We start from the raw sequence: 25347 nt of genomic DNA, 5'->3' as shown, positions 1-25347 counted from the left end.
TTGTTTTCAGTTTTCAACGTTACAATTAATATGCTATGGGCTTTTCAGGGTAAAAAGAGGCCTAGCGCAGCAGGATCACGATTTATCATACATTTAGTGGAGCGAGGCCCTATGACCAAAAATATGGTGGAATGAGGCCCAATGTCAACAAATTGGACCAGAAAAAGCATATGGGTATACGAACAAGGATGGAATGAGTTAAGGATTTGGAACCGAAGAGCATTCTTTTTCTTCCCTTACCTTTAACTGTGGGCAGGCTTGGCTTGGCTTGGTTGAACTCACGTTCATCTTCTTCTTTTTCTCTTTTCACTTTCCCTTTAACATATATTCCCAACGTTGAAAAAAAAGAGATCCATAGCTAAGATTAAATTAAAATTAAAAAAGAAGAAGAAGAAAGGAAGTGTTGAGTTTCCGCTAAGAATTAGGATGGCATGAGACGTGAGTCACGTGCGATCATGTGCGGGTGTAGGTTTCTTGAGGTATTTTACAATTAATTAATTAATAATTTGAGAGGAAAAGGAAATGAATGAATCCACAGGAAAGGAAACACTTGCAATTGTGCATGCTTATGCTTCCTTCCCAAATAACCTTCAATTCTCTCTCTATCATTTATTGAATTAAATTTTGTGGGTCTTATTTATTTCACTGTGAGTGGAGGAATAGCATTTGTTTGAGGTGGCTGTGAGGATTGCGAATTCGAAATTGCAAGTGAGAAGAGAGAAGAGAGGGAAATTGAATGTGGATTTGGTGGTGAATCCGTGAAAGATGCGGCGACGGGCTGCCGAGTATCGGCGCCCGGTTCGACGGAGGTTTTCATATTGGATCTGGCTTCTCCTCGCCTTCTCCTCTATCCTCGGATTGATTCTCTTCGTTGTTCAACACAATCACCACCACCAAGATCCGCTTCAGTATCCTTCGCTGGTTCGTATCTTCTTCCCAATCCGATCCATTTTTATTTTTCATTCGTATCTGTTGCCTCTGATTGTAAACCTCTTTTTTTTTATCATTATCTTTGCGTTTTTGTTCTGTTTACTTGACCTGAGTATGTGTTTTTATTTTTCTTTCTGTAATTTTGGCTTATAATCGATGCTGACGTAGTGTTTATGAAGTTTGAGTGATGTCTTGTGTTTGTTCTTTGAATATTTGTGCAGCTTATTGCGTTGTTAGATCCTAATTTTAATTGTGTGTTTTTGGTTTTTCGATGGCTTCACGCCATTGGCGTCAGTTTTTATGATTTTTAAGTGTGTAAAGGCTGTATCTATTCTTGAATTTTAATAGGTTAAGTTCACAATGGACTTTGAATCAAATCAAAGATGGATTCCACTTTGGGGGGTTTGGGGTGTTGCTGGGGAACCTTCACGACTCTGTTCTTATGGTCTGAATCTGTTTACTTCTGTTTCAAGTGAGACGTAAAGGAAAATGGTTGTGGTTAAATTAGCCAAGATACTGGTTTTCAAGTAGAAAGGTTGATGACAAGGATGATGACACAATGTTTTTTAATCACTTTTTGGTCTTTAATTGATACTCTGAGTGGAAGTCATTTGCTACTAAAATGGGAAACAGGCACCAATTACTGGGTTTGGAAACTGTTCAGTATTACTTGCACATCATTGCACTTGCAACTGTGCAGCTAGTACCTACACGCAACCCAACCTTCAGAAATTGTTATACCATTAACAATTGTCAGGTCGATGTAGGATCCTCCCTTAGTTTCTCATGTCACCAAATACTGTGACTTGTTTTGGAATCATTCTTCTTTTCAACAGTAATCTATTACCCATTTCACTTCACTGCCTCGTGTTTATTAGGTATCTCTTGTTCATTTGACCTGTTTCCAGATATCTTGCTGCTTCAGAAAGATGATGACCTTTTCATCATTCTGTAGCAGTTTTAACATTATTATATTCATTTTTTTCATCCATTATTTTGATATTTATCTCAAGTTACTGCAAGTGAATGAGCATTCAGGAAAATATTTAAAACCATTACTTGCTTGTCACGAAATTTCATCCTGAATATCATGGTAATTATACAGATATGCATAAAGGATATCAAAATATGAATTGCACACTCAAATCTCTGGATGATAATCATGATATCAAAAGCGAAAGTTGAGTGATTGATCATCAGTGTGAAGTAGTAAATGTAATTAAGTATGCCTTGATAGTGTAAAAGAGTAGGTCTTGAAGATTACTGATGCATGTGAAAACAGCTATAGAAAGTGAAAGACATGGACCTTACCTTAGAGTCTCAGACTACTAATCCATTTCTTTAAATCACAAGAAGAGATACATTGTAGCTGTTAATGCTACAATTATTGACACTGTTGTGACAGTTATGTTTTGAGGCCCATATGATTTACTGTTGTTACTCTTTAGTTGATATCACCTTTTGTTTTTACAAGTATTCCCATATCTGCCCCTTCTGTGGATACTTACAGAGCAAGTGACTTTCCTTTTCAGGAGAGAAGTGCAAGAGTTGAACATTTTGCTAAGGAGAGATTGAATTTTACTGAAGAGATTTTAAGTGTAGCATCATTTTCTCGGCAGTTAGCACAACAAATGACTCTAGCCAAGGCTTATGTGGTTATTGCTAAAGAACACAATAATCTTCACCTTGCCTGGCAGCTTAGCTCAAAGATCAGAAGTTGCCAGCTTTTGCTTTCAAAAGCTGCCATGACTGGTGAGCCAGTCACACTGGAGGAGGCAGAGCCAATTATTAAAAGCCTTTCATTTCTAATTTTCAAGGCACAAGATATCCATTATGACATTGCAACCACAATAGTGACTATGAAATCACATATTCAAGCTCTTGAAGAGCGTGCCAATGCAGCAACAGTTCAAAGCACTGTGTTTGGTCAAATAGCAGCCGAAGCAGTACCTAAGAGTCTTCATTGCCTAAATGTGAAACTCATGTCTGATTGGCTAAAGATGCCATCCCTGCAAGAACTCTCAGATGAGATGAAAAACTCCCCGCGGCTCATGGACAACAACCTATATCATTTCTGCATATTTTCAGATAATGTATTGGCAACATCTGTGGTTGTAAACTCAACTGTCTCCAATGCTGACCATCCGAAGCAGTTGGTCTTTCACATTGTCACTAATGGAGTCAATTATGGGGCAATGCAAGCATGGTTACTTAGTAATGACTTTAATGGAGCAACCATAGAGGTACAGAATATTGAGGAGTTTCATTGGTTGAATGCATCTTATTCTCCAATTGTTAAGCAGCTCCTCAATCCTGATTCACGGACCTTCTATTTTGGAGCATATCAAGATTTAAATGTTGAGCCCAAAATGCGGAACCCCAAGTATTTGTCTTTATTGAATCATCTTCGGTTTTACATCCCTGAGATTTATCCACAACTTGAGAAGGTTGTCTTCCTGGATGATGATCTTGTTGTCCAGAAAGATCTGACCCCTCTTTTCTCTCTGGATTTGCATGGGAATGTGAATGGTGCTGTTGAAACATGTCTTGAAGCATTTCATCGGTACTACAAGTATCTCAACTTCTCAAACTCAATTATTAGCTCAAGGTTTGATCCACAGGCATGTGCATGGGCATTTGGTATGAACATTTTTGACTTGGTTGCCTGGAGGAAGGCAAATGTTACTGCAAGATATCATTACTGGCAAGAGCAGAATGCTGATGGGACACTCTGGAAGATGGGGACACTTCCACCTGCTCTTTTATGTTTTTATGGTTTGACAGAGCCACTTGACAGAAGATGGCACGTTTTAGGATTGGGTTATGACCTAAATATTGACAACCGCCTCATTGAAAGTGCGGCAGTTATTCACTACAATGGAAACATGAAGCCGTGGTTGAAGTTAGCTATAAGCAGGTATAAGCCTTTATGGGACAAGTACATAAATCAAAGTCACCCTCATCTCCAAGATTGTGTCACAAGTTGAAATGCGCTACTTCTTGATTGCTGATGGATTATGCAATCTCAGATTATTTTAAACTCTTGATCTGTGGTTGCCTAAATGTGGAGTCAGAAGTAGAAAATTTTGACTTTGCTAGGAATTTTGTTTTTTTTTTTTTTTTTCATTCTCTTTTCCCCAATTTTTCTTTTCGAGTCAGTCTTGAAACAGAACAGAATGAATTCTTATACATTACAAAGTTAATATGCGCTAGGTGAAGAGATGTGGGAGAATCCATTTTTGGCCGGTGGGGCTATCTTTTCCCCTTCTGCAAGTAATAGAATGATTGTTCTTTAGTAATTCTTGTAATAATTTATCAGCTCATAGCAATGTAATCGAATGAAAACATTTTTTTCCTTTTCCCTCGTGTTATGCGTTGAAGGAATCTTATAGCAACTCCCTGTTGCCATCTTTGTTTGCTAAACAGACAGTAATTTGTTGTGCGCGTTGTAGTCCTCTAAGAGCTTAGTATCATTTGTTAGGGAAAATAAAAATCTAACTAAAAAATCGAATTAGAGTAGTTCAGCTTCTATATCATTCTCAAATTGATTTACAGTGAAGTTTTTGTTTATTGTTAAATCAGTTTTGTTTTTTTTTTTTTGGTCTAAAAAATAGTCAAACTGAACAGCAAATCTCCTTACTTTTATGTAGTGTTTTCATGTTTATTTTGTATTAATGGTGTAATATTTATGATATTTAAATTTAAAAACAAAATCACTTTTAGTTTGTGAAAAGACCATCATTAGTCGTTTTTTTAAAATTTAATATATTGTTTTTACATGTTTTATTGTTGATTGGAAAGTCCTCAAAGTTTGGAAAAAGAAAGTGTATGCAAACTAGCATGTAAACCCATAGGTCATATGCACTCCCGAAAGATATAAGCCTATGTAGAACGTAGGATCAGGTGGACTCAACATGTTGCGCCTACATGGAGGGACATTGCAAGGAGATCCATATATCTACCTCTAAACTAAATACTCGATCTTAACTCTCTTGTGCTTTATAGTCAATTTAATATAAGTTTATTGTAATTTTGATCTCACGACTGTAATTAAAGCATAATTTTAGTTTGTCTATATTTTTACTTGAATTTAGACCCTGAATTTTTAAGGGGTTATTTGAATTTAAGAATTTTTTTTTTACTTTTACTTTTAATTACAAATTCGTTACTCTATTTTCATTTTATTTCTTATTGTTAAATAATTGTACGTGAAATATTAGAAACATCTTTTTATGTTTTTAATTGTTTCCTATACAAGTTTTTTAAAACAAGAAGCAAAATAAAAAAAATAAAATTATATAATTTAAATAAAGAAAATAAAAATGTTTCTAAAAACCAAACAAACCTACTGCAAACTTCTTCATCTTTTTAAACTGCTATAATTAAATTTTATAACTTTTCTGTTGTTAAAAACTAAAATTATCTTTTCTAAAATATCCATGAATTCAACTGACTAAGCCATTTTTAACCCTTTTTCAGTCAAAATCCATCAATCAAGGTATTCTATTTCACTTAAAATTAAAAAAATTCTAAATTTCATCGTTAGCAAAACATTAAACTCACAGATGACAAAATCTTTCAAATTTAATCAAAATATTCTATCTTAAATTATGACTCTTTTATAAAGGCTATCATTGCAACATATATTAGCATTTTTGCTGAACAACTCTGCATCCATACCAAATTTGTCATATTGTGCACCAAAATAACCTTAAACTGAAATATTGTGATAATAATATAAAAGTTGACAAATTACATGTCTATATAAATGATATATTCATATCCATATTTTCATAATTGTTTATATAAAATATTTTATTTTATTTTATATTTCTCTGTCTTTTTAATGAGATTAAATTGAACTAATTACTCTAAATTTCATGATAGTCTTTTATCCTTTAACCTAGTGCCAAATGCCATTTTTTAGTAATATATGAGGCAGAAATTTCTTACACAGGTGTAAATTTAAAAACTCTTAAACTCAATCTGAATTTTTTATTTAATTTAAATTTAACAGTTATAATTTATTATTTCATTAGCTATTAAATTTAAGTTAAATAAAAATCTTAAATTAAGTATAAAAAATTTTAAATTTACATTGATGTAAGAAGATTTTTTTTTTAATTTTAAATACTATAGTACATAATTAATATAATTAAATACAGGAGTTCTTTTACTTTAAGGCAGCGCATGAAATATTATTTTTTTGAAAAATATTTTATTGATATCTCTTTAGGTGTCAGACCTAGAGAGTAGATATACAAAAGATAAAAATAATAAATATCGTAGTAGTAGTCATAATAGAAGTTTGTGTGACTAAGAATTTTAGACAAAAGTGATTTTTTACATTTTTTTTCTTGCCAATAACCGATACATTAAAAAACAAAACTTAGGTTAAATATCATAAATATTGTTAGTATTATCCTACTATTAGAGTTGGAGTTTTATCTTAATAATTTACCTAATAAAAGTTTACATTAAAAGTAACCAAATCAACATTAAAGATTAACAGACGTTAATCAGGTAAAACTCTTAACTCAAAAAGTACTTTCACCCTTTATTAAATTAATCTGATTCTTTCTCATCATTCCAAAATTAACAAGTGGTTGGAGAAATAATAATACCCACGGCAGATAAGTTTATTACTTCATCTTACCACACGAAAGCTGACGTTTTATCACATTAGCAAAAAATTTACGTAACTAGATTTTTTATCTGAACTTAGCTTTAACTGCTAAACTTTGCCTAATTTTATCATAGAATGGACAACAATACGATAGTGACACGCAATGAACTTTTAATATACAAAGAATGAATGCCGTCATCCCCCTTTCCCAACACACCTAAATAAAATAGAGGAAAACAACGAGGAAGCACACATCACTGACACTATTGGACCAGACAGTTTTTGCTATGTGATTTGAAGAAGGTGCTTGATTACCTCATCGGTGATAAATTAATTCGAGTCTTTAACCCTTTCCTTGCCTGAAAAATATATAATAATCCTCCAATTCCATCCCAACAAATAGGAAGTTTTAGTTAATATTTTGCCTTGACAAAGTCCACATGGGATCTGAGGTGAGATTTAAATTGAGGTTTGATCTGGCGCACTAACAAAAGTTACACCCTAATTGACAGTTATTTATCATAGCTCAAGACCATAGATTAATGGATGGTTGTTCTCTCCTCAGCATTTATGGAGCACTAAACAAGGTGATGGCTATAAAACCCATGATAATAATGTGATTGCATTCAAAATGTAGGACAAGCTATATAAACAACTTGCACATTTTGTACCTTGAAAAGCAGATAGATTTTCTTATGATATAACCATGCAGATGTTTATGTCAGAACACATTAAGCTTGAAAATCAGAAAAGGAGGTGCTAGATCATTCAATTTTGGCAGCAGGCCAAATTGCAAGCTCTGAATACCCATCTTCAGTAGCACATGCTCGGAACATTCCTGTTGTGTTAAATGGCATTACAAGTTCTCCTTTAGCAGACACAGCAACCAAACCAACAGTGCCTTTTGGTGTACGCTCATGAACAACACAAGTAGCAGCTTCCTCCAGAGAAAGACCTTTGAACTCCATCAGAGCAGCCACATCTCTTGCCACTGTCCCACGTATTATTGATTCACCTTTGCCTGTTGCAGAAACTGCACAACGTTCGTCCGCATAGGTCCCGGCACCAATTACGGGCGTGTCACCAATTCGACCAACCATTTTGTTCACTAATCCACCAGTAGATGTTGCAGAAGCTAGATTTCCATGCTCGTCAACTGCCACACACCCAACAGTTCCAATTTGACTATCACCATTAGCAATCGCTGCTTCCTTCTTAGTATCATTTTTTATGGGTTGGGTATAGTCAATCTATACATTAGTGAAAAACAATAGTTATCAACATCTTAGGAGGAAATAAAAAGAATTTCACATAAGACATATATGGTCAAGCCAATTACAAAGCTTGGTTTAACTCGCTCACAAAAACTAATTCATATCATAAGGTAAGATATGTTGAAGTTTTATAAACAAATATTTTAGTCATAGTTTAACACACTTCACTCAGGCTTGAACATTTGATACATTAATTTTGCAGACTGACTAGGCACTAATATTTTAACTTTTGCAGATGACTCAACGTTCAAATTGAATAGATTCTGATATTATACTAAAAAATTAAACTTACTTAATTTTAATAGAATAAAGTTTGTTTAAGTTTTATAAAAAAATTTAAAAGTGGGCATACTCTTCTTCCATAGAAAACATCTGAACAAAGCCTAATGAAACGGGCGTGCAGAAGTTGGGCAAAGAATAAAACGTACCTGGACCCTATTGGCTTCTTTTGCCTGTTTAAGCCTTTCAATATTTTCTGCAGTAATAAAATGGCTTGAATCTGCAGTTTGAACACCCTATAGAAAAAACATGTATTATAATGTGGGATGCACGTAGAAATAAAAAAAGTTAACGAAAGAGATGAAAAGGATGAGAAAGACTTGTTCTCTTGCAAATTCCTCTGCTCCCTCAAATGCTAAATAAATGTGAGGAGTTTTCTCCATAACCAGTCGAGCCAAAGAAACGGCGTTGAGAACCGTAGTAAGGCCAGAAACAGCTCCACAGTTCATGGTGGTGCCGTCCATTATAGAAGCTTCCATTTCAACGGTGCCGTTCGAGGTCAGAACGGAACCTCTTCCCGCGTTGAAGTGCGGAATGTTCTCCAACTCGCGAACCTGCGATGAAATATAAGTCAGAATTCTCAGTATATAGTGTTAGGAATCACATATACGTACCACAATCTCAACCACGTCCACAGGAGCCACTTTGGCTTTCAGAGCTTCCACGCCCATTTGGAGGCAGTGGCGGAGGGCTTCCTCGCGGGGTTCACGGCGTTCCGGTGGCAGCGAACGGGGAATATCGCCGGCGCCGCCGTGCAGAGCTATGGCCCAACCCATCTCTCTCTAGAAATGGGTGTTGTGTATCAGTAACACCAACTCAAATGGCAACAAACCCTCAATTCAACTCTCTCACTGTCACCCATCCACTCCCATACTTTCCATACCCAATGGCACAAACATTAGGCTTTTTTATTTAATATGAAAAAAAATATTAATATTAAAATAAAATTTTAGAAAAAAATTAGGAAATATAAAAAAGTACTATAAAACTCTAAAATAATTTATAATGTTTTTAAAGAATTGTGGATGACAATTTTAATATTTTAAATTTTTTATAATTTCAACTGTTTTATCTTCTTCTTTTTTTCTAATTCAACTGTTTTATCTTTACCTCAAAATTTCATATTTCTATGTATTGTTTTATCAACTTTCATATTTAAAATATTTAACCTTAACATTATTCAATATATTAAAATGTAATAAATTAAAATTTATTAAAAATAAAAAAATATGCAAATTATATTTTAAATTTAGTAATTTTTTATATTTTTATAATTTTTATAATTTTTATAAATTTTAACCAATATTAAAAAATATATATTAAACGAATAATGTAAAAAAATGAGTTTCAGATATTTTGCCTGTCCCTTTCATTATTAGCTTGATTGCAGATTTGGATTCTTTCTGGATTCTGTTTTTGTTTGGTTATTATCATTATTTTAAGGAAAATAATTGTTTTTTTTATTATTATTTAAGATGTTAAAAATAAGAAATCATTTAAAAAATAAATATACATATTTAAATCATTAAAGTATCAATGAATAATTAATTTAAATAATATATGTTTGTTTTTTTAAATAAGAAAATAAGTTTGAATTTTGTATATGAAAAAACTGTTAGAATAACTAATTTCATATTTTGAACTCAAATAAAATTATTTTTTATAAAGAATGTATACTTTCAAATAAAAACTCTACATTATTAAAGGCAAATAATATATGGAATGATATTTAAATTCTGGACCAAAGATTTGATGATGTGGTGGGTGGAATTGGAAGTGGAAATAGAAAAAGATAAAAACAGAGAGCTGCAGCAGCAACAATGCAACATCAACACTACCCTCCAATCCTACTCAACACAATAATCCCTGTGCTTGCTCTCCATTTTGCCCTTTTTTTCTTTTTTATCATTCACTTGAAACTAAGTAATTCAGATGAGATTTTTCTTTTCTAAGTGTGATCCAAATAAATCCATAAGTTTGCTTCAGCGTACTAAAATATGGGTTATTTATGAGAAATAAATATTTAATTTATTAAAATTAATAAAACGTAATTATATATTATAAATTTACATTTTATTTTAAAAATATTTATATTATTAATTTATTTCGTATATATTAAATAAATAGGTATATCTACTTAAATAGATAAAATATCAATATCTCACTAATATAAGTTTTATGATAGATAATAATATAAAATGGATTTAATAATTAATATATTTAAAATATATTTTTACTTTTCCTAATTAAGATAAAAAAATATTAATAATTATTTCTTATAAATAGAATTGAAATACATTGAACAAAATTGTTTCTAGTTAAAGATACTTAAAAAAATAAAAACACAATTGTCAAGATACCGAACCACACCACTTACAAACATTACTCCTTCATGTCAATAGATGTGTTTAGAAACTCTTTACTAGGCATGAAAATCTCAATATTTATACATATATTTATGTACTATATGATTTGTGAATTATTTATTTTTAAAAATTAATTGTTTATAAAAACACTTTAAAAAAATATATTATAAATATTTCTCAAGTTTTTTTCACTTTAAGATAAAAGATATAATTTAACTCTTTTAGTCATATTTTTTATCAACTACGGCTAAAAGAATTAGCAACTTTTAAATACTTATGAAAAATATTCTAAATAATATTTTATAGTCTAAAAAATACAAAATAACATAATCTGGTAAAGGATGTGAAGTCATAAAACTATAAATTAAATATTTATGTTTTTTTTCCTACATTACAAAAATATTATGAGTAAAAAAAATTTCATTTAAGTATTTAACACAATATATTTATTACAAAATAACATAATTTAGTAAGGGATTTATAAAATTATATATTTATATTTTTTTTCTACATAACAGGTATCTTCTGCTAAAAGTAATTATATTCAAATTGGATAGGATCATTATAGGTGATTTTTTTTTCTAAATATTTACTATAATTGTATTTACTATAACTTGAACTCCAGATTACAAGTTAAATCAAAACAATTCCTCTCAACTAATCAACATACTCAGTGATATGCTTACCATTTATTCGAACGCACAATGAAATTAAAATAATTGTAAAAATAAGACCATATTTCATTATTTATTACTAAACGGGCATTCAAATCGGAATTTAAGACCCAAATTATGAGACCCTTACCCGTAATTTATGTAAATTTATGGTAATGGCATTAATGCCCTTTTTAAGTTTTGTTTTCAATTTCAATAGGCAAATAAAAAGGCAGCTGGTTTTTGTGACAAATTTCTCACCCCGAGTCATTACTCATTGTGGGTTGAATATTGTAACTCCCTTGGTATTAAATGAGCCTTTCCAAATTCCCCTCTTTTAATCTGTGCCAATGAATCACTTAACCTTTCTCTGTAGCTGTGTCCTAACAAAGAACAAAGGGACCAAGCCAAATAAAGCATACAAAGATGAGCACAATGGCATGGCTTGTCAGATGGAGTGTTAGAGACTGGGCTTCGTGTTTCTCTGTTTGCAGGCTACCCTTAGGTAAATCTACACAAGTGATAAGCCTAATTTCTTTTCATTTTTTCTTCATTAGTATTTGCTAGCTTTACATTTTGAGAACATCAGAAAAAGCACTTTTTTTCACTTTTAATGACCAATCCCATGTCATATTCTCACATGATTTTCTTAACTCTTTGTAGATGATCATGAACTGACTTCATCCCCTCACGTGGCATTTGACAAGAAAAACGAGCAAGGCTTTAATAGTATATGTAACAACAATTTGTCAAGGCCATGCAAAAAATGCAACAACAAGAGACAGTTAAACACTCCAATAATAATAAAGGATAAAGATGATGGGGTTCCAATTGCAAACAGGTTTAACCATTCAAGTTGGTCACTCTCCGCAGATGAAAATTATATAGTGTTCTGCTTTGGAGAGGATGGAGCACTTGATGTAGTGAATGATAACAAAGGTGTCAAGTTTGAGGGTCTCGATAGAATGCATAAAAATTCAAGGCCTCTGAATCGTAAGGTACTTATCATTTCCGTTTCTTCATGAAAGCTTGTTTATTAGATAAATTTCACTGTCTAAATTGGATTATTTTTTTGTTACTTTATGTGACTGAAAAGCAGTTGGAATATAGTGAGGATGAACAAGATAGTGACTTAAACATTCATGAGAAGAGATCACATGCAAATCAGCACCATAGTGATCATCAACAAGATCAAGATTGTGTAGCCCCTTATAAAGAGGTGCATTGTCACCACCCTGACCTTTCCTTGCAAGAAGAGAAAGAAGAGATGGCACACACGAGTAGCACACAGCAGCATAGGGACAGCATAAGAAGGGCATGCCATGTTTTAGGAATTGAAAACCATAGGATGGTGTCTGCAGAATCAAGGGAATCTGAAGAAGGAAGTAGAGGTTCTTTTGCATTCCCCGTGTAAGTTAAACATGTTAGTGATTAATTTTGATTGGTATTTTCATTAATCTCTTGTTAACTTGTACCTTTAGGACGTTGGTTAAGGAATTAAGAAAGAGAAATGTTATATCTTTATACTATTTTAGCCTACAGATTTTTCTATTCATATAAAATTGATGCGTGTCTCTAAAGAGAAAAAAGTTAATATTTTTCGTAAGACAACTTGTAGGCTGAAGTAGCAAGAGGATATAACATTTTTCACCAACAAATATAATTTTTTTATTGAAAACCATGTTACATTTTTCAAATTCTTTAATCAATATATTTAACATTTACTTTTTCATTGAAGTGTGCTGTTAAATAATATCAAGGGTCCATGTGGAAGGGAGTCCTTGTCTAATGTTGTCAAGGACTGGGTGGTTTGTTTTTTAAAAAATGCAGGTTGGTTTGGGAATGGATTGGAAGCCCTGTACAAATGCCTAAGTCAGAAGGTTTGCATCTAAAGAAGCATAAGGCCCGATTTGTGCCTCTTCAGTGCTTTAGATTCTGATGCCTGCACATTCTCTTCTTTCTTATTTTTTTACTCCCCAAGAGTGAATTCTTTTGTCCAGATAGTTGTTAGCTAGGAATGCCATTCTTGAATACAGAATAATAAGTCAAGACTAATAAATATTGTTCAGAGATTGTTTCCTTTTCATCTTTAGTTTGCTTGAAAAATTTAGTACTTACATTACCATTTATATCTTTGTTTCAATTATCATTACCATTAACTCATTTCAATCCTCCTTTATTTTTCTTTATGGCAGAAATTTTCTTTTCAAATTCAAAATACTATAAAGTGCAGAAATTTAATTCCATAGATATGACACTAACGGGTACTTTTGCATTCTTTTTTAAAAAAATTTATGATTCCAAATTTTTTTACATATTTTCTCCAAATGTAAAACGTAAATATACAAAAACACAGTGCAGATAAGTATACTACGAAGTAAAAATTTTCCAACTCACTGATTTTATTTATAAATAAAAAAACACAAAATATACACACTACAGAATTAGAAAGTACAACTATTTAACAAGAACTGAAAAAAGAAAAGAAGAATTTCATTTTGAAAGTAAGAGTTAATGATCAGGTACTTGACCATACGCCAAAATCAAGGAATCCCTAGTAGGTGAAGATGCCCCCTTCATACATCTCTAACATTAACTTTATGATAGTCTATTAATGGGTGACATTATGATTTTGCCATCTCAAATTAATTTGGGGGCTAAAATGTTGGGAAACGGCTATTTGAAGAGTTTAAAAGATTGTAATTGTCATTTTAGGGATTAAAGAGGGTGTAAGTTATAACCGGTATAACTGTTTCATACGTGATATATTCATTGTCCTTCCTTAAGCTTGAAGGATAAACTTATATTAAGCCATGTTTCAGGTATTTAAACTAGAGTGAGTGTACTAAGTACCATACCATGTAAGACTCAGTAAATCACAAGAATGCACAGTTACTCCTGCTACGAGTTAAGTTTTGGCGAAATAGCTTAGAATGATTAAATTCTCTATATAATATACTACTTGAAAATTTTGAATATAATTCACGATCGAGTAAAACACACGAGTACAGGTATTCATTGGAGTGGAGGACTGTTTAACTTTCTAGTATAAAATAAATTTAAGTGGCGCAAAGCAAATGAATGGCACTTAAGGAAAATTATTTTGATGTTACCCCAATCTGCGTTCACGACTTCAGGAATGGAAGCTTAGACAAAATCAAGTTTTGGCGAAGGCTTAGTTGAGTTTATTTTGTTTTTTTGGCTTGTTGAGTTTAAATAATGCTTCAGCCGAGGTATCAGCAAGGTACATGACCGTTGTGTTTACAAGAACCAAGGATGACAATAATAGTAATTGATCTTGGTGAGCCCCATAGGTATAGGCAGAATTAGAAACATCATAGGCACATTCACTAATTTTGGCAGAGGGACTACACTTTATGTAATTCACATAGTCAAGTCATGGGCAATACCGCAACAAGGAGAGCAAAACTGTATTAGGCATGATAACTGTTGTTAAATGAGTTTGGTAGGTAGATGAGCAATGTTTTTAAGATCATAAGAAAGGGCTTATGCCAGTTAAGCTTGTATTGCCCATATTACACGAGTGTTTACTATGCCCGCACACGTTATACATGAGGTGCCCAGCTTAAATGTAGGGTGTGCATATATTTCAAGGTTGCATTTAATTTCTTTCATTAGAGAAAAATAATATTATCAACTAAAGAATAGGTTTTTCAACTTCTTATTCGAATTTGTACAAGCACAAATATACCCTGCCCACATCATAAAACGTGTATCATAAATGGTACAAGATCCACCTTGTCGGTACAATATGTGGACCATATACGGAAGTAGGGAACTGGAAGGCACCCTGGGTGTTAGGGGTAGCGCACGTGCAAGTGCACACGTGTATTTTTGAAGAGTCAGCCGTAACAGTAACGATTTGCTGGTGTGAACAATAACGGCGGTGTACAACATGATAACACTGCCAATCAGAATCAGCCGCTACCAGAGAATTTGCTGAATGCCACTTCAAAGGGAAACTAATACTCCTCAGACCATAATTGACTCTTCTCCTTTTCAAAACCCGATGCACAGGTCTGATATAATTCGCGAGAACGCATTGAACATGCTCTAGTTTTTCACTTTTTCACGTAAAATGGCATAAACTTACATATTTGTTCATAAACAGACATGTAAATCAATCAAATCTTCACACACAGGATAAGCGCTTTACCATTTTGACTAAAGGGGCCCCTAAAGTGTAAACACGTTGAATAAAACAAGTGATTTACAGGTTAAAATTTTTAGATTTGAAAATAAAGGACTGAAGATGTAACCGAGCATTGGCAGCAGCAGTAATAGATTCCTCGTCTCGTTTTTCCTTGGTAATAGCAACTGCAGCAATATAAGCTTTTCTTGCTTCTTCCATTTTCTGCAATTCCATCTCGTCCAAATTATCCTGTTCAAAATGATGATTAATTGGGAAGGTCAACATTCAAGGATTAAGTATTACAGCATACTGACACAATTCTATTCTTAAAAGCAAAGATCTCCTTTAATCAGACAAGTATAGTGTGATATGCCGTTCCATGATGCACATCTTACCAGATACCCGCTACTACTAAGAGAAAGTTATAAGATGTATGAATAGAATCCCCAAATGCTAAATAACTGAATTTGCATGCATGCAGAAGTGGAAGCCATGCGCATTGGTAAACAAGATATTCATGTATCTTGAACCAGGAACACAATCCAAATCATAGTGTTGTGTTGAAATTGTCACCAAATAAAGCAGCAAAATAAAAAATATGCTGCACACATTGATTTGAATAATATTCGTATAAACTTACAATAATACTAGGCAGGTGACTGAAATCATATGGCTTGATGTCATAATCATCAGCATATTTAGAAGTATCAGATTTTGTCAATCCTTCAAGTAATAACGTGAATGAAGAAATATCTGCTTGCATGGAATCTAGCTCGTCTTGGAGTTTCTCTACTTTCTTGTTGGATGTCATTGCTTCCCATTGTATCTTTTCAAGAGCAGCTTGCTTGTCTGCAAGCTTTATCTGTAGAAAAGGAGATCTGTTAATGTCTGAGAAGAACTAATTTAAAATTTAAAACTTCCCCCCAAAGGAAATGAGCATTTTCTCCCCCTATATTATTTATCAGAACCTAAGATTGGACAAAGCACAATAAGATCTGGAATTCTGGATGCAACATTATAATTTCAACACATTCTGATTAAGGCTTCATAAAATCCCAAAAAACTAATGGAACAATTTCAGCGGGGCAACACATCAAATTTTTTACCCTAATTTCTAAAATAACACTAGTCTTGAGTAGAATCAAACTAGAAGAAAACTGACAGAGTTAAACTATTTACAATTACAAAGCCTTCTAACATTCTCTAAGCATGCACCTTTTTAAATACACTAGAACTTTAGAATCCAACTTTTAACAACAATCAAACGCCATGCGCATCATGTTCCAGAGACATCTGATGCGTATGTATTTAGTGAATAGGTATTGCTAATTGAAAGAGATGAATGCTGCTCACATTGTAAATGATTTAGAAACTCCTAAAATTATTAATGAAGAAAAATGTAAATCAGTACCTTAGCATCAGAGAGCTGCTGTTGAGTATACTTCAGTAAAGTGTCCTTTTCCGAAGCCTGGTGTTTCAGTTCGTCAAGTTTTACATTAAAAGTATTCACTTGGTCTCTTGAGTTTTCTGCTGACTTCAAAAGTTCATCTTTCTCTAACAATTTCCTCTGAAGTTCTTCTACCTGCTCCTTAAATATAGCTAACTCTTCTCTGTCCTTTTCTGATGGCAAATCTCTTGATGAAAGCATAGAATAGCTATCAGCATCATTGCTACCATTTTTTCCTTGCTCTTTTTCTCCATGGTCCCTTTTCTTTTTGGCAGGAATAGATTGAGCAACATTCCTACTTTTGGAATCCGTTGCCTACCAGAGGATGTAAATGTCAGGCATAACGATTTGAACACAGAAAATTTAAGTTACATGGGAAATTATTTTTTTGAAAGAATAGTTACAGATTGCCATTTGAAGGACAAAGGAGAAAAAGGGGAAAAAAATGAAGATATTATCACAATAATAATAAGAAAGTCCAATTTTGGGCAAGAAAGTGATACACAGATACAGATATTAATAAAATTGAACTTCAACATCTGGAAGTAGGACTGAAGTACGGAGTACTTGCACTACAAGTTACAGACACTATATGGTCAGTCAGATAAACTCCAGGTTGGAATAACAAAACATTACACCTCCAGAATCATACCAATGGCCTAGCAATCCTTCACTAATGTTAGATAACATTGGAAAATCACATTATAAACAAAGAAAACTTTCTGCAAACCATCATGCTGAGCGTTTTTCAGTCTAAATTAAAGAACTTTATTGTTCAATGGTTCAACCCACAATGAGAGAGCAAAGGTGGTATGCAGTCTCTCAACCACATGAAACGAGAACATAAGTTTGAATCTCAACTTCTTAAGGAAGCAGCATAACCTTTGTGCTCCCATGGTCAAACAGGGATTAGTCTCATGGTCAATTTTAAAAGGCCAAACAACCAATAGGGATACCTCATGGATTCACCAAAATAAAAAGGGTGGCTGGGGAGATTACTATTCAAACAAAGTGTTTTAATCAAGTGATAAAGTATGCAAAAGGTAATACACATGAAAATATTCTTGAGATTGTTATTAGGGTAAAAAGAAAAAGGATAGTCATCAATGCAGTAATATTTTCCACAAGACACAAAATTGAAAATCTAATATATTTCATATTCCATGCCCCGTATATCACCATGAGTCCAGTACTAACATTATTATTTCTAATCAAGTGATTGAAGAGACAAAACAAAGCATAAAAAAGTTATGTGTCCCTCACAAAATGTCATTTACAACATAAGCTATGATATAAACTAATAGTTTCCCCAAGTAACTGTGACTAGGTATTAATTTATGATAATGGACACATATGTAGCATAACATGCATTAAAGGAGCAAAAGAAAGTATTCAATGTGGTATGACAGAAATATGCAGGGGTTTTTATGGTATCCGAGCTTGACAAGGAAATACCTTTGTTCCACAATTTTTCATATTTGGCTACCACTCATAAGCAAAATCACAATAGGAAAAATTATACCGCACAAGGATACTTATATTAATATCAGAGACTCAAAATTAGGTGCATTTCAACCCTATTTTAAAAACCCAAGTCTTACTGATTCAACTGAGAGTTCAAAGAGAAAGAGGAAAACAACGAAAAGAGACTGCATCGCTCCAAATACCACACTAGAGAATCTCATATACTTGCAAATTATATCAAATTGAAGGAAATCCTTAATTGCTTGCACGATTCAACATATTGAGCAAGATTTATGAACATTACAGTAAACCTAACAGTAATGAACAGTTTGAAAAAGATTCGAGAAAATTCAAATCACAAAAGGGGGAAAAAGCACCCCGGTCTTACTCTTCTAGACAATGATTCTCTTGTAGGTGTCTTGGTGTAGATCATGGAACCACGACGGGTAAATGAACGGCTTGCCTTGCGATCCTAATCATAATTAAACCACATAATTAAGTTAATTAAATTCACAATTAAGAGCACCACTTGTCACAGGATCACCGTATGATAAAAAGGGAAAAATTATAACGTGCTTTGGTTTCAAAAGTCACTCACTAGCATTCAGTATATTCACAACACACAAGCAAATACAGTAAAGTCCAAATTACATTATTTCAAACTTGTTTCCTTTTATTCTTCCACATAAAATCATTATAGTTACCTATTTTTTGAGAAATTTGTTTCAGTTACCTTCAATTTGGATGAAAGAAGAGTTGAGTAAAGGAAAAGTGGAGAAAAGAGGGAAAGGGATTACGATGAGTGACTGAACGAGAGGGACAATCTCGACGAGGTCGTTGAAGAGAACGCGATCCAAATTGGCATTGGGTGCCGATGCAGTGGCGGAGGCGTTAGCAAGCGACGATACGGAGTGGTCTTGCGCTGAAAGCCATGAATCCGGGTCACCGAACTCCGAGTTCTCTTGCAAATCCACAAAATGCTGCATTTTGCTTCCTCGCCGGAGGATCGGAGAGAGAAGCAGAGCCAAGTGTTTTGCTGGCGGAGGAGAGAGAAAGTTAGAGAGAGAGAGAGAGAGAGAGAGAGAGACTCAGAAGTGACTGCACTTTGAAAATGGATTCCCGTTTGCAGACAAACCAACGGATATCCTATTCGGTCACGAACTTCGAAAATGACGCCCCTGCCCCTCCGTCTTCCATTCGTCAACTGAACATTTCTTCTGCTTGTTGTTTTAACGTTTAATGTTTTTATTTTTATTAAAAATATTTTATAGTTTTTATTATATTTATTTATTTATTTTTATGTATTTTAATTTAAGGGTAATATTAAAATTTACTAATTCCATTTTAAATTTTTAAAAGTGATCGATAAATAAAAATATTTTTTCTTAAAAAGTGACAAAAATTAAGGTAGTATATTAATTAACAAAGTAAATTTTAATGAGAAGTAGATAATTGTATTTTCTTTTTACAACATTTCGTTTAAAAGAAAAAAAAATAGAAAGAAAAAAGCTTATGATAACATAGATAACATAATAAAATAAAAACTGATATAACCCCTTTCTAATTTCACTTCATCTTGTTATGACATGCTAGACTCCACAACACAAAATAACGTAAGTAACATTGTAGACTAGAGTGTAGGTGAACGACTGCTGGCTTGTTTGGAACACCAAACTGTGGTGACCCTTCAACTACGTCTAAGGACTATAAGCATTTTAATTTATTATATATATATATATATTAAGTGGGATTTTATTCTTTCAATGGAACATAGTTCGCTAAAAATTATGAAGTGCATCGCTCTTTTTTTAAATTTAGAAGTATCTTTTGAATTTGTAACATTTTCTTGAGTTTAGAAGTAGATGGAGGGAGAAGCATTAAAAAACGGAGAGGGAATTAGAATCCATTGATTTGGGAATTGGGGTTGATAGGTAGATTACAATTGGCTTTTTATATTTTTCTTCGTTAATATAAAATGCTGATGACAATTGAATTTGTTGAAAGATATCAATTTAGGGGTAGTAAAATAAATAAATAAATAAGGTTGGCTTATCTCAACTTGCACATAATTTGTATTAACGTGGGTTAGTTTATTTTTGAAAATGGGCCAAAATATTAGCTCGGCCTATTTAAGCTTGAAGAACAGGTTGGCCCGTTAAAAAAATTTAAAAACGGTTCGCATAAAAATAATATAAAATAACTAAATTTAAATTAGTAATGGTTAATAAATAAATAAGATTATTTAATTATTTTAAATTTTAAAAATGACTCGATGTGTCAACCTGCATTGACTCGTCAATGCGCGTCGAAACGAGTCATATTACCAAGTTTTTTTCGCATGACTTGCTTTTATTTTTGCTAAATGAAATCAAATTTATGTACAATATCCTATTAAAGCTTCCAAAGTCTCTTCCTTGTTTTTCCAATTATCTCTCAAGTTTCTTATCGTTTCCCAATAAAAAAAAATCGTACTTCAGAGCATGCCTTGATCATACTTGAGTGCGAATGTGACTCGATCTCAGTGGGTGCGAGAGAGAGACTGAGAACGTTTGTGCAAACAAATACTCTATAACCTTACGTATCTATCTTTTTCAAGAAGTGGAGTAACAATTAACAGTGTGCTATTTAGACGGAAAAAAATCTCTAATGTTCAAAACCGAAGATAGGGTTGGTGTATTTTTGTAAGTTTGCTTAAGCTTGAGCGAAAAAAATTTCGCTTAAACAAAATTATAAAAATACACCAACATGACTCTCATGTTCGATTTTGAATATGCGGAGATCTGATCCCTATTTAGACAATCCTTTCTTTCATTTTCTTGAGTGCACTAATCAATAATCCTTTTGCTCTGGACATCTTTTGTATAGTGTATGACATGCAGAAAATTTTGCAGTGCCTTGTTTCATTTTCATGGTATCATAGGGTGCTAGTGGTCATATAAATTATTTTTCCATTACAAATACAATACTTATTACTCTAGTTTATAGATATGCTCTGGTCTGTACATGTTAGAATTGTGCATGTGGTTGGAGCTCGTCGTGCAACTTTTTCCCCCCCACTCTTTCTTGCAAACAGCCAATTGAAAAGATATTTTCTCTCTCCAAAACAAGATATGGATTTTAGAGATATTTTATACTTGGAAAAAAGAGATCAAATACTAGCCCCACATCCATTTATTTAAAGATAGAGAAGTCGTTTGCTGTGTCTGCATTAAGTGTTATGTATGCTTAGTCTAAGTCACCAATGGGTATCCAAGTAATCCATGAAATTGAAATCGATGTATATCAGCATGTGCCCTGCCAGAAGTAAATATGCTTACAAATTCTCTGAATACCTTCACTTGATACACATCGTATAAAATCCATGTCTTCATACCACAATTGATGGGCAGTACTTAAAAACTCTAGTTCCTAACTTAGAATACGCATATATTGTAAGAGTCCATACAACACCATAGGCATATATACTCAACAGGGTGAAGCAACTAGAGCATTAATAACATTTGACTTTGATGATTCTGCTGAATATGGATTTGCAGTTGAGGCCGGAGTAGATAAAAACCTCGTCCAAGTCCAAATGATGGCACTCCAGTGGAGTAAAAACATTCCTTGATTGGTATTAAGGAGAGCACAGATACATCCATCTAAAGAAGCAGGAGCAATGGTACGTAACTAATATAAAGGGCAAAGATCGTGGCAAATATGTTGGCAGAATATCAAAGAATGAACATTAACATCATCGCCAGAGTTGTACACATAGAGTCTTGTAATATACTCACTCCGACTCAGTTCCCCTGTCGAATATAATAATATTAGTTGGAGTGTGATAAGTGGGCGTAAGCATGCAATAATGTTGAGGATGCACAAGTTCAGACGTCAAGGTTGAATAGGGGCACCTATGACAACACAGATGGACCACGAAAACCATGTGCCTAGTTCTGAGGCCCTAACATGGGTGCAGTCGTAATCCACGCTGCTCTGTCACATTAAAAGGCCACGCCATGTACCAGTTGTCCCTAGTCTTAGTCCATCTTTCGCTCACCATTTTTGGCAACAATATGGGCTCACTCTGCACACCCCGTAACAATTGCTTCCCATATTATCATACATTTGCCCATCCCTTTGCTCCCAGTTCCCCTCCTACGTACGTGTTAAGTTTATTACCACTCCTATATATACTAAATTTAACTCACACCATCCACAACACGACATTGACGTTGAATGTGTAGATACAGGCAAATTGGTCGGTCGTTTCGCTATTAATTGTAATGATCAACCCCCTTGCATCATTTCACGGTGACTTTCGGACAGCAATAATTAATAACTTCAAACTGTTAATTGTTCGAGTCAGGTTGCAACTTGCAAAGTGCATGTAACACTGTACCACACCGTCCTGACAATGACTCCCTCTAGCCCCAATAACATCAATTTTAATACACAATTTGTTAATTTGGCTTTGTCGACGTAATTTTAGTGGGATATTCCTAAGTAGCAAAGCAATCATGCCTTAATATATTTTACTAGGTGTTATGCGTACGAGAAACACGATGAGCTAGTGTGAACAAGATTCGAACGGAAACTGTGATGTTTGAATATCATGCCACGGTTACGGTGTGTTCCGAGTCACGCTTGCAAATGGCTTTAAGGGACCCACCCACCTGGCATCATCAAGAAGACAATAACAACCACCACCGTCCCACAATTCAACTGTTCCTGGTTTCTGATCAAGACCGACGCAATCCAAATAACAACAGTTGAGTTGATGCTCCACTATCAATGCGATTGCTAAATCTTCGCCACCACCACTCCATGCTCGCCCTTATGATAGGTTATTAGCTAAATGACTATGGCATAAACAAGAAAGGCCCAGAATAATAAGGCATAACCAGAAGACAACAGAAACCTAACAGGCTCTTCACATCACATTGTTGTCTTGTCACACTAACCCACGTGTCTCCCCTTTGCATTCACAACCTTACCCTCTCCGCACGCCTACTACTCATCATCGCGCATGCAAGAGGTCACTGTACTATGTAAGCCCCACTCCCCATTTCCCAACCTACCCTCTCCCTCCCAATTTTCTTACTTTCAAACTCCCTCTAAAATTCAACTAAATTAAATTTAACACAAGCAATTATATGTCTTCTCATTACCTCAGCGCATCGCCACAGCTTCTTCTTGTTTAATCCATTACATAATAATACGTTTTGCCATAATCATGCCCGCTTAGTTAGTAATATGGAGGGAGTATATATTAATGTCTCACAATAAAGCAAAATAAGATTACAAACCTAAATAACCGACCAAATAAACAATCATGGATCGATATTAAAACACTGCTATATTTTCTCTGTTAATCAATCAAATTCCACATACATATATTAAAACGGGAACTCGGAAGACAAAAGAAATATCAGATAGAAACTAACATGAATGTTAGTTGTGCATGCACATCACTAATTAAAATCAAGCTCAATCACCCCCCAAATTTATAAATTAAAAAAAAAAAAACAATATACACCTCTTGATTAATTATACCAAGCCCTTCCACCTTCTCTTTCCCATTTTTTCTTTTTTTGCTTTGGCTTAGATTTCAAATTTTCTTTGATCTTCTTTAAAGTTAATTTCATAAGAAATTTATAAAAAAAAAAGGTGAGAAAGTTTGAGGGCATTTCAGGGAAGATGAAAGAGAGTAGAATTGTCCTGGTCAGACCAGTGAGTGTGACTCCAGTAAGCGTGATCAACGGTGTTAGGAAGATCAAACAAACCTTGATCTGCACCGCCGTTCCAATCCAGCGATCCAAATCCTCCGTGAGCGCTCTTACCGTGCAACCCCGACAAATCAACGCTATGATCAAGCAAAGAGCCACCAGCGAGACTCTCCGGCAACTTCAAATCCTCTTCATGTGGATGAGGCTCCCCACTGATGCTCATCACCTTCTGCTGCTGCCACTGAAACGATGACGCATCAGGAACACCGTTACCGAACCCAAACGCCAATGCCTCGTTAGCAGAAGTGATCAAGCTCGTAAAGGTTCCAATCTCGGAGAAAATCCCACCACAGTCCCCTGTTCCTTGTTCCAGAGAACCCTGTTCCAAAACAGGCTCCACAGGGATCAACAACTTCGACTCTTGAATGCTATTGTTGGAATCAGTCTTCAACGTTGACGGCGCCGACACCGCCTCCGTCGCGGTGGGCGCGGCGGTGAGGCTTGAACTCTCGCTGCTTGAATGAGAGTTGGACTTGAGCTCCGGCTCGGCCGGCGGCGCGGTGGTCGTCGCGGCGGGGGTATCGGAGGAGGTTAAATTTTTGGAGATCTTGTTTGCCCGTTTGGATTTACGGCAACCTCCGCCGACGGGGACGTTGCGGAGGACGCCGCCTTTGGTCCAATAGCGGCGGCAGTTTTTGCAGAAGTGGCGGGGTTGGGAGAGGTTGTAGTTGTTGTAGTAACAGAACTTAGTGTTGAGAGAGTCGCAGCGTGGACACTTCAAGGCTTGGTGGTTGTGGTTGTGGTTGTGGTTGTGGTGGTGGGGTCTTAGCCTTCTGTCTCCGGGTGCGGCGAAAAAGGTGGGTCCTCCGATGGAATGTATTTCCTGCATTGAAACTGTTGGTTTGCGTGTGTTGAGAATGATGATATGAGATGAGTGAAGAGCACCTGAGACTGGTGTTTGTGTCAGTGTGTTAAGAAGTTAGTAACATGTGCTGTGTGAAGAGTGTGGAGAAGAACGAAGGACAGAGAGAGAGAGAGAGAGAGCGCTGGAATTAGAAATTGAGGAGTGTGACTGACAAATATCCCTTCCTTCTCCAACGTACTTCACTATCTTCCATTTTCTAATGTTTTGGTTTTGGATTTTGAGTGAATTGACCCAACCAGCCCTTTAACATACTCATAACTACTTTCGCAGCCAAACCCCCCAATTTCTTTAAATATACCAAAATATCCCTACCTCTTTCTCCCAACTCTTCCCTTTATTATTGCCACCTTGCTGGATATTCAATTTGTTGCTTCATTTTTTTTTTATTTTTCTCTTCAAAATTAAATTCCTGCTAATTAGTTTTCTACGAATACTAATTATAAATAAATCACTTTTATTAAAAAATTTATTGAAAGATAGTACACATTATGAGCGTGAGTGTACTGTTATTTTTATAATTAT

General features: G+C 34.3%; 5 protein-coding genes across 9 annotated transcripts; 2 read left to right on the top strand and 3 right to left on the bottom strand.

The window, feature by feature from the left end:
- Nucleotides 1-188: 188 nt before the first annotated feature.
- LOC113846866 (probable galacturonosyltransferase 11) lies at nt 189-4349 on the top strand. Of its 2 annotated transcripts, none has more exons than XM_027475571.1 (2): nt 189-921; nt 2463-4349. In XM_027475571.1, the coding sequence occupies exons 1-2, from the start codon at nt 766-768 to the stop codon at nt 3915-3917; spliced, it is 1611 nt and encodes a 536-aa protein (XP_027331372.1). In that variant the 5' UTR covers nt 189-765; the 3' UTR covers nt 3918-4349. The 2 variants fall into 2 exon arrangements, with proteins under 2 accessions (XP_027331372.1, XP_027331373.1); XM_027475572.1 differs by having other exon boundaries at nt 405-908; nt 2447-4174.
- Nucleotides 4350-7149: 2800 nt separating this feature from the next.
- On the bottom strand, nt 7150-8990 carry LOC113846972 (isoaspartyl peptidase/L-asparaginase-like). Of its 2 annotated transcripts, none has more exons than XM_027475772.1 (4): nt 8724-8990; nt 8430-8663; nt 8259-8345; nt 7150-7806 (listed from the first exon to the last, which is right to left on the bottom strand). In XM_027475772.1, the coding sequence occupies exons 1-4, from the start codon at nt 8883-8885 to the stop codon at nt 7321-7323; spliced, it is 969 nt and encodes a 322-aa protein (XP_027331573.1). In that variant the 5' UTR covers nt 8886-8990; the 3' UTR covers nt 7150-7320. The 2 variants fall into 2 exon arrangements, with proteins under 2 accessions (XP_027331573.1, XP_027331574.1); XM_027475773.1 differs by having other exon boundaries at nt 7184-7806; nt 8727-8975.
- A 2573-nt stretch (nt 8991-11563) lies between these two features.
- LOC113874798 (protein BREAKING OF ASYMMETRY IN THE STOMATAL LINEAGE) lies at nt 11564-13067 on the top strand. Its single transcript, XM_027513012.1, has 4 exons — nt 11564-11633; nt 11792-12126; nt 12228-12538; nt 12959-13067. Exons 1-4 carry the CDS (start codon nt 11564-11566, stop codon nt 13065-13067), a joined length of 825 nt encoding a protein of 274 aa, XP_027368813.1.
- Nucleotides 13068-15200: 2133 nt separating this feature from the next.
- On the bottom strand, nt 15201-19285 carry LOC113847700 (protein MICROTUBULE BINDING PROTEIN 2C). 2 transcript variants are annotated; one of them, XM_027476944.1, is made up of 5 exons: nt 18990-19285; nt 18570-18664; nt 16693-17026; nt 15922-16143; nt 15201-15530 (listed from the first exon to the last, which is right to left on the bottom strand). In XM_027476944.1, exons 1-5 carry the CDS (start codon nt 19176-19178, stop codon nt 15360-15362), a joined length of 1011 nt encoding a protein of 336 aa, XP_027332745.1. In that variant the 5' UTR covers nt 19179-19285; the 3' UTR covers nt 15201-15359. The 2 variants fall into 2 exon arrangements, with proteins under 2 accessions (XP_027332745.1, XP_027332744.1); XM_027476943.1 differs by having other exon boundaries at nt 15925-16143; nt 16693-17043; nt 18581-18664.
- Nucleotides 19286-21444: 2159 nt separating this feature from the next.
- LOC113847187 (dof zinc finger protein DOF5.4) lies at nt 21445-25030 on the bottom strand. Of its 2 annotated transcripts, XM_027476115.1 has the most exons (2): nt 23958-25030; nt 21445-21983 (listed from the first exon to the last, which is right to left on the bottom strand). In XM_027476115.1, exons 1-2 carry the CDS (start codon nt 24787-24789, stop codon nt 21862-21864), a joined length of 954 nt encoding a protein of 317 aa, XP_027331916.1. In that variant the 5' UTR covers nt 24790-25030; the 3' UTR covers nt 21445-21861. The 2 variants fall into 2 exon arrangements, with proteins under 2 accessions (XP_027331916.1, XP_027331917.1); XM_027476116.1 differs by lacking the exon at nt 21445-21983 and having other exon boundaries at nt 23769-25030.
- Nucleotides 25031-25347: the final 317 nt, after the last annotated feature.

The sequence above is a fragment of the Abrus precatorius genome, unplaced genomic scaffold (genome assembly GCF_003935025.1).
Source record: "Abrus precatorius isolate BTA unplaced genomic scaffold, Abrus_2018 Scaffold8, whole genome shotgun sequence".
NCBI lineage: Eukaryota > Viridiplantae > Streptophyta > Magnoliopsida > Fabales > Fabaceae > Abrus > Abrus precatorius.
This window is presented reverse-complemented; position numbering and strand designations above follow the sequence as displayed.

What these genes read in the sequence shown, in the direction of transcription:
- LOC113847187 (XM_027476115.1), bottom strand. Translation starts at nt 24,789, where the DNA reads ATGCAGGAAATACATTCCATCGGAGGACCCACCTTTTTCGCCGCACCC. An exon ending in GAACGGCGGTGCAGATCAAG is followed by an intron (nt 21,984 to 23,957) that starts GTTTGTTTGATC and finishes TATATTCGACAG; the next exon opens with GGGAACTGAGTCGGAGTGAG.
- LOC113846972 (XM_027475772.1), bottom strand. Translation starts at nt 8,885, where the DNA reads ATGGGTTGGGCCATAGCTCTGCACGGCGGCGCCGGCGATATTCCCCGT. An exon ending in TGGACGTGGTTGAGATTGTG is followed by an intron (nt 8,664 to 8,723) that starts GTACGTATATGT and finishes ATTTCATCGCAG; the next exon opens with GTTCGCGAGTTGGAGAACAT. An exon ending in AGGAATTTGCAAGAGAACAA is followed by an intron (nt 8,346 to 8,429) that starts GTCTTTCTCATC and finishes TTTTTTCTATAG; the next exon opens with GGTGTTCAAACTGCAGATTC.
- LOC113846866 (XM_027475572.1), top strand. Translation starts at nt 766, where the DNA reads ATGCGGCGACGGGCTGCCGAGTATCGGCGCCCGGTTCGACGGAGGTTT. An exon ending in CACCACCAAGATCCGCTTCA is followed by an intron (nt 909 to 2,446) that starts GTATCCTTCGCT and finishes TTACAGAGCAAG; the next exon opens with TGACTTTCCTTTTCAGGAGA.
- LOC113874798 (XM_027513012.1), top strand. Translation starts at nt 11,564, where the DNA reads ATGGCATGGCTTGTCAGATGGAGTGTTAGAGACTGGGCTTCGTGTTTC. An exon ending in CAAGGCCTCTGAATCGTAAG is followed by an intron (nt 12,127 to 12,227) that starts GTACTTATCATT and finishes ACTGAAAAGCAG; the next exon opens with TTGGAATATAGTGAGGATGA. An exon ending in GGTTCTTTTGCATTCCCCGT is followed by an intron (nt 12,539 to 12,958) that starts GTAAGTTAAACA and finishes TAAAAAATGCAG; the next exon opens with GTTGGTTTGGGAATGGATTG.
- LOC113847700 (XM_027476943.1), bottom strand. Translation starts at nt 19,178, where the DNA reads ATGCAGCATTTTGTGGATTTGCAAGAGAACTCGGAGTTCGGTGACCCG. An exon ending in CTCTCGTTCAGTCACTCATC is followed by an intron (nt 18,665 to 18,989) that starts GTAATCCCTTTC and finishes AATTATGATTAG; the next exon opens with GATCGCAAGGCAAGCCGTTC. An exon ending in GAGAATCATTGTCTAGAAGA is followed by an intron (nt 17,044 to 18,580) that starts GTAAGACCGGGG and finishes ATCCTCTGGTAG; the next exon opens with GCAACGGATTCCAAAAGTAG.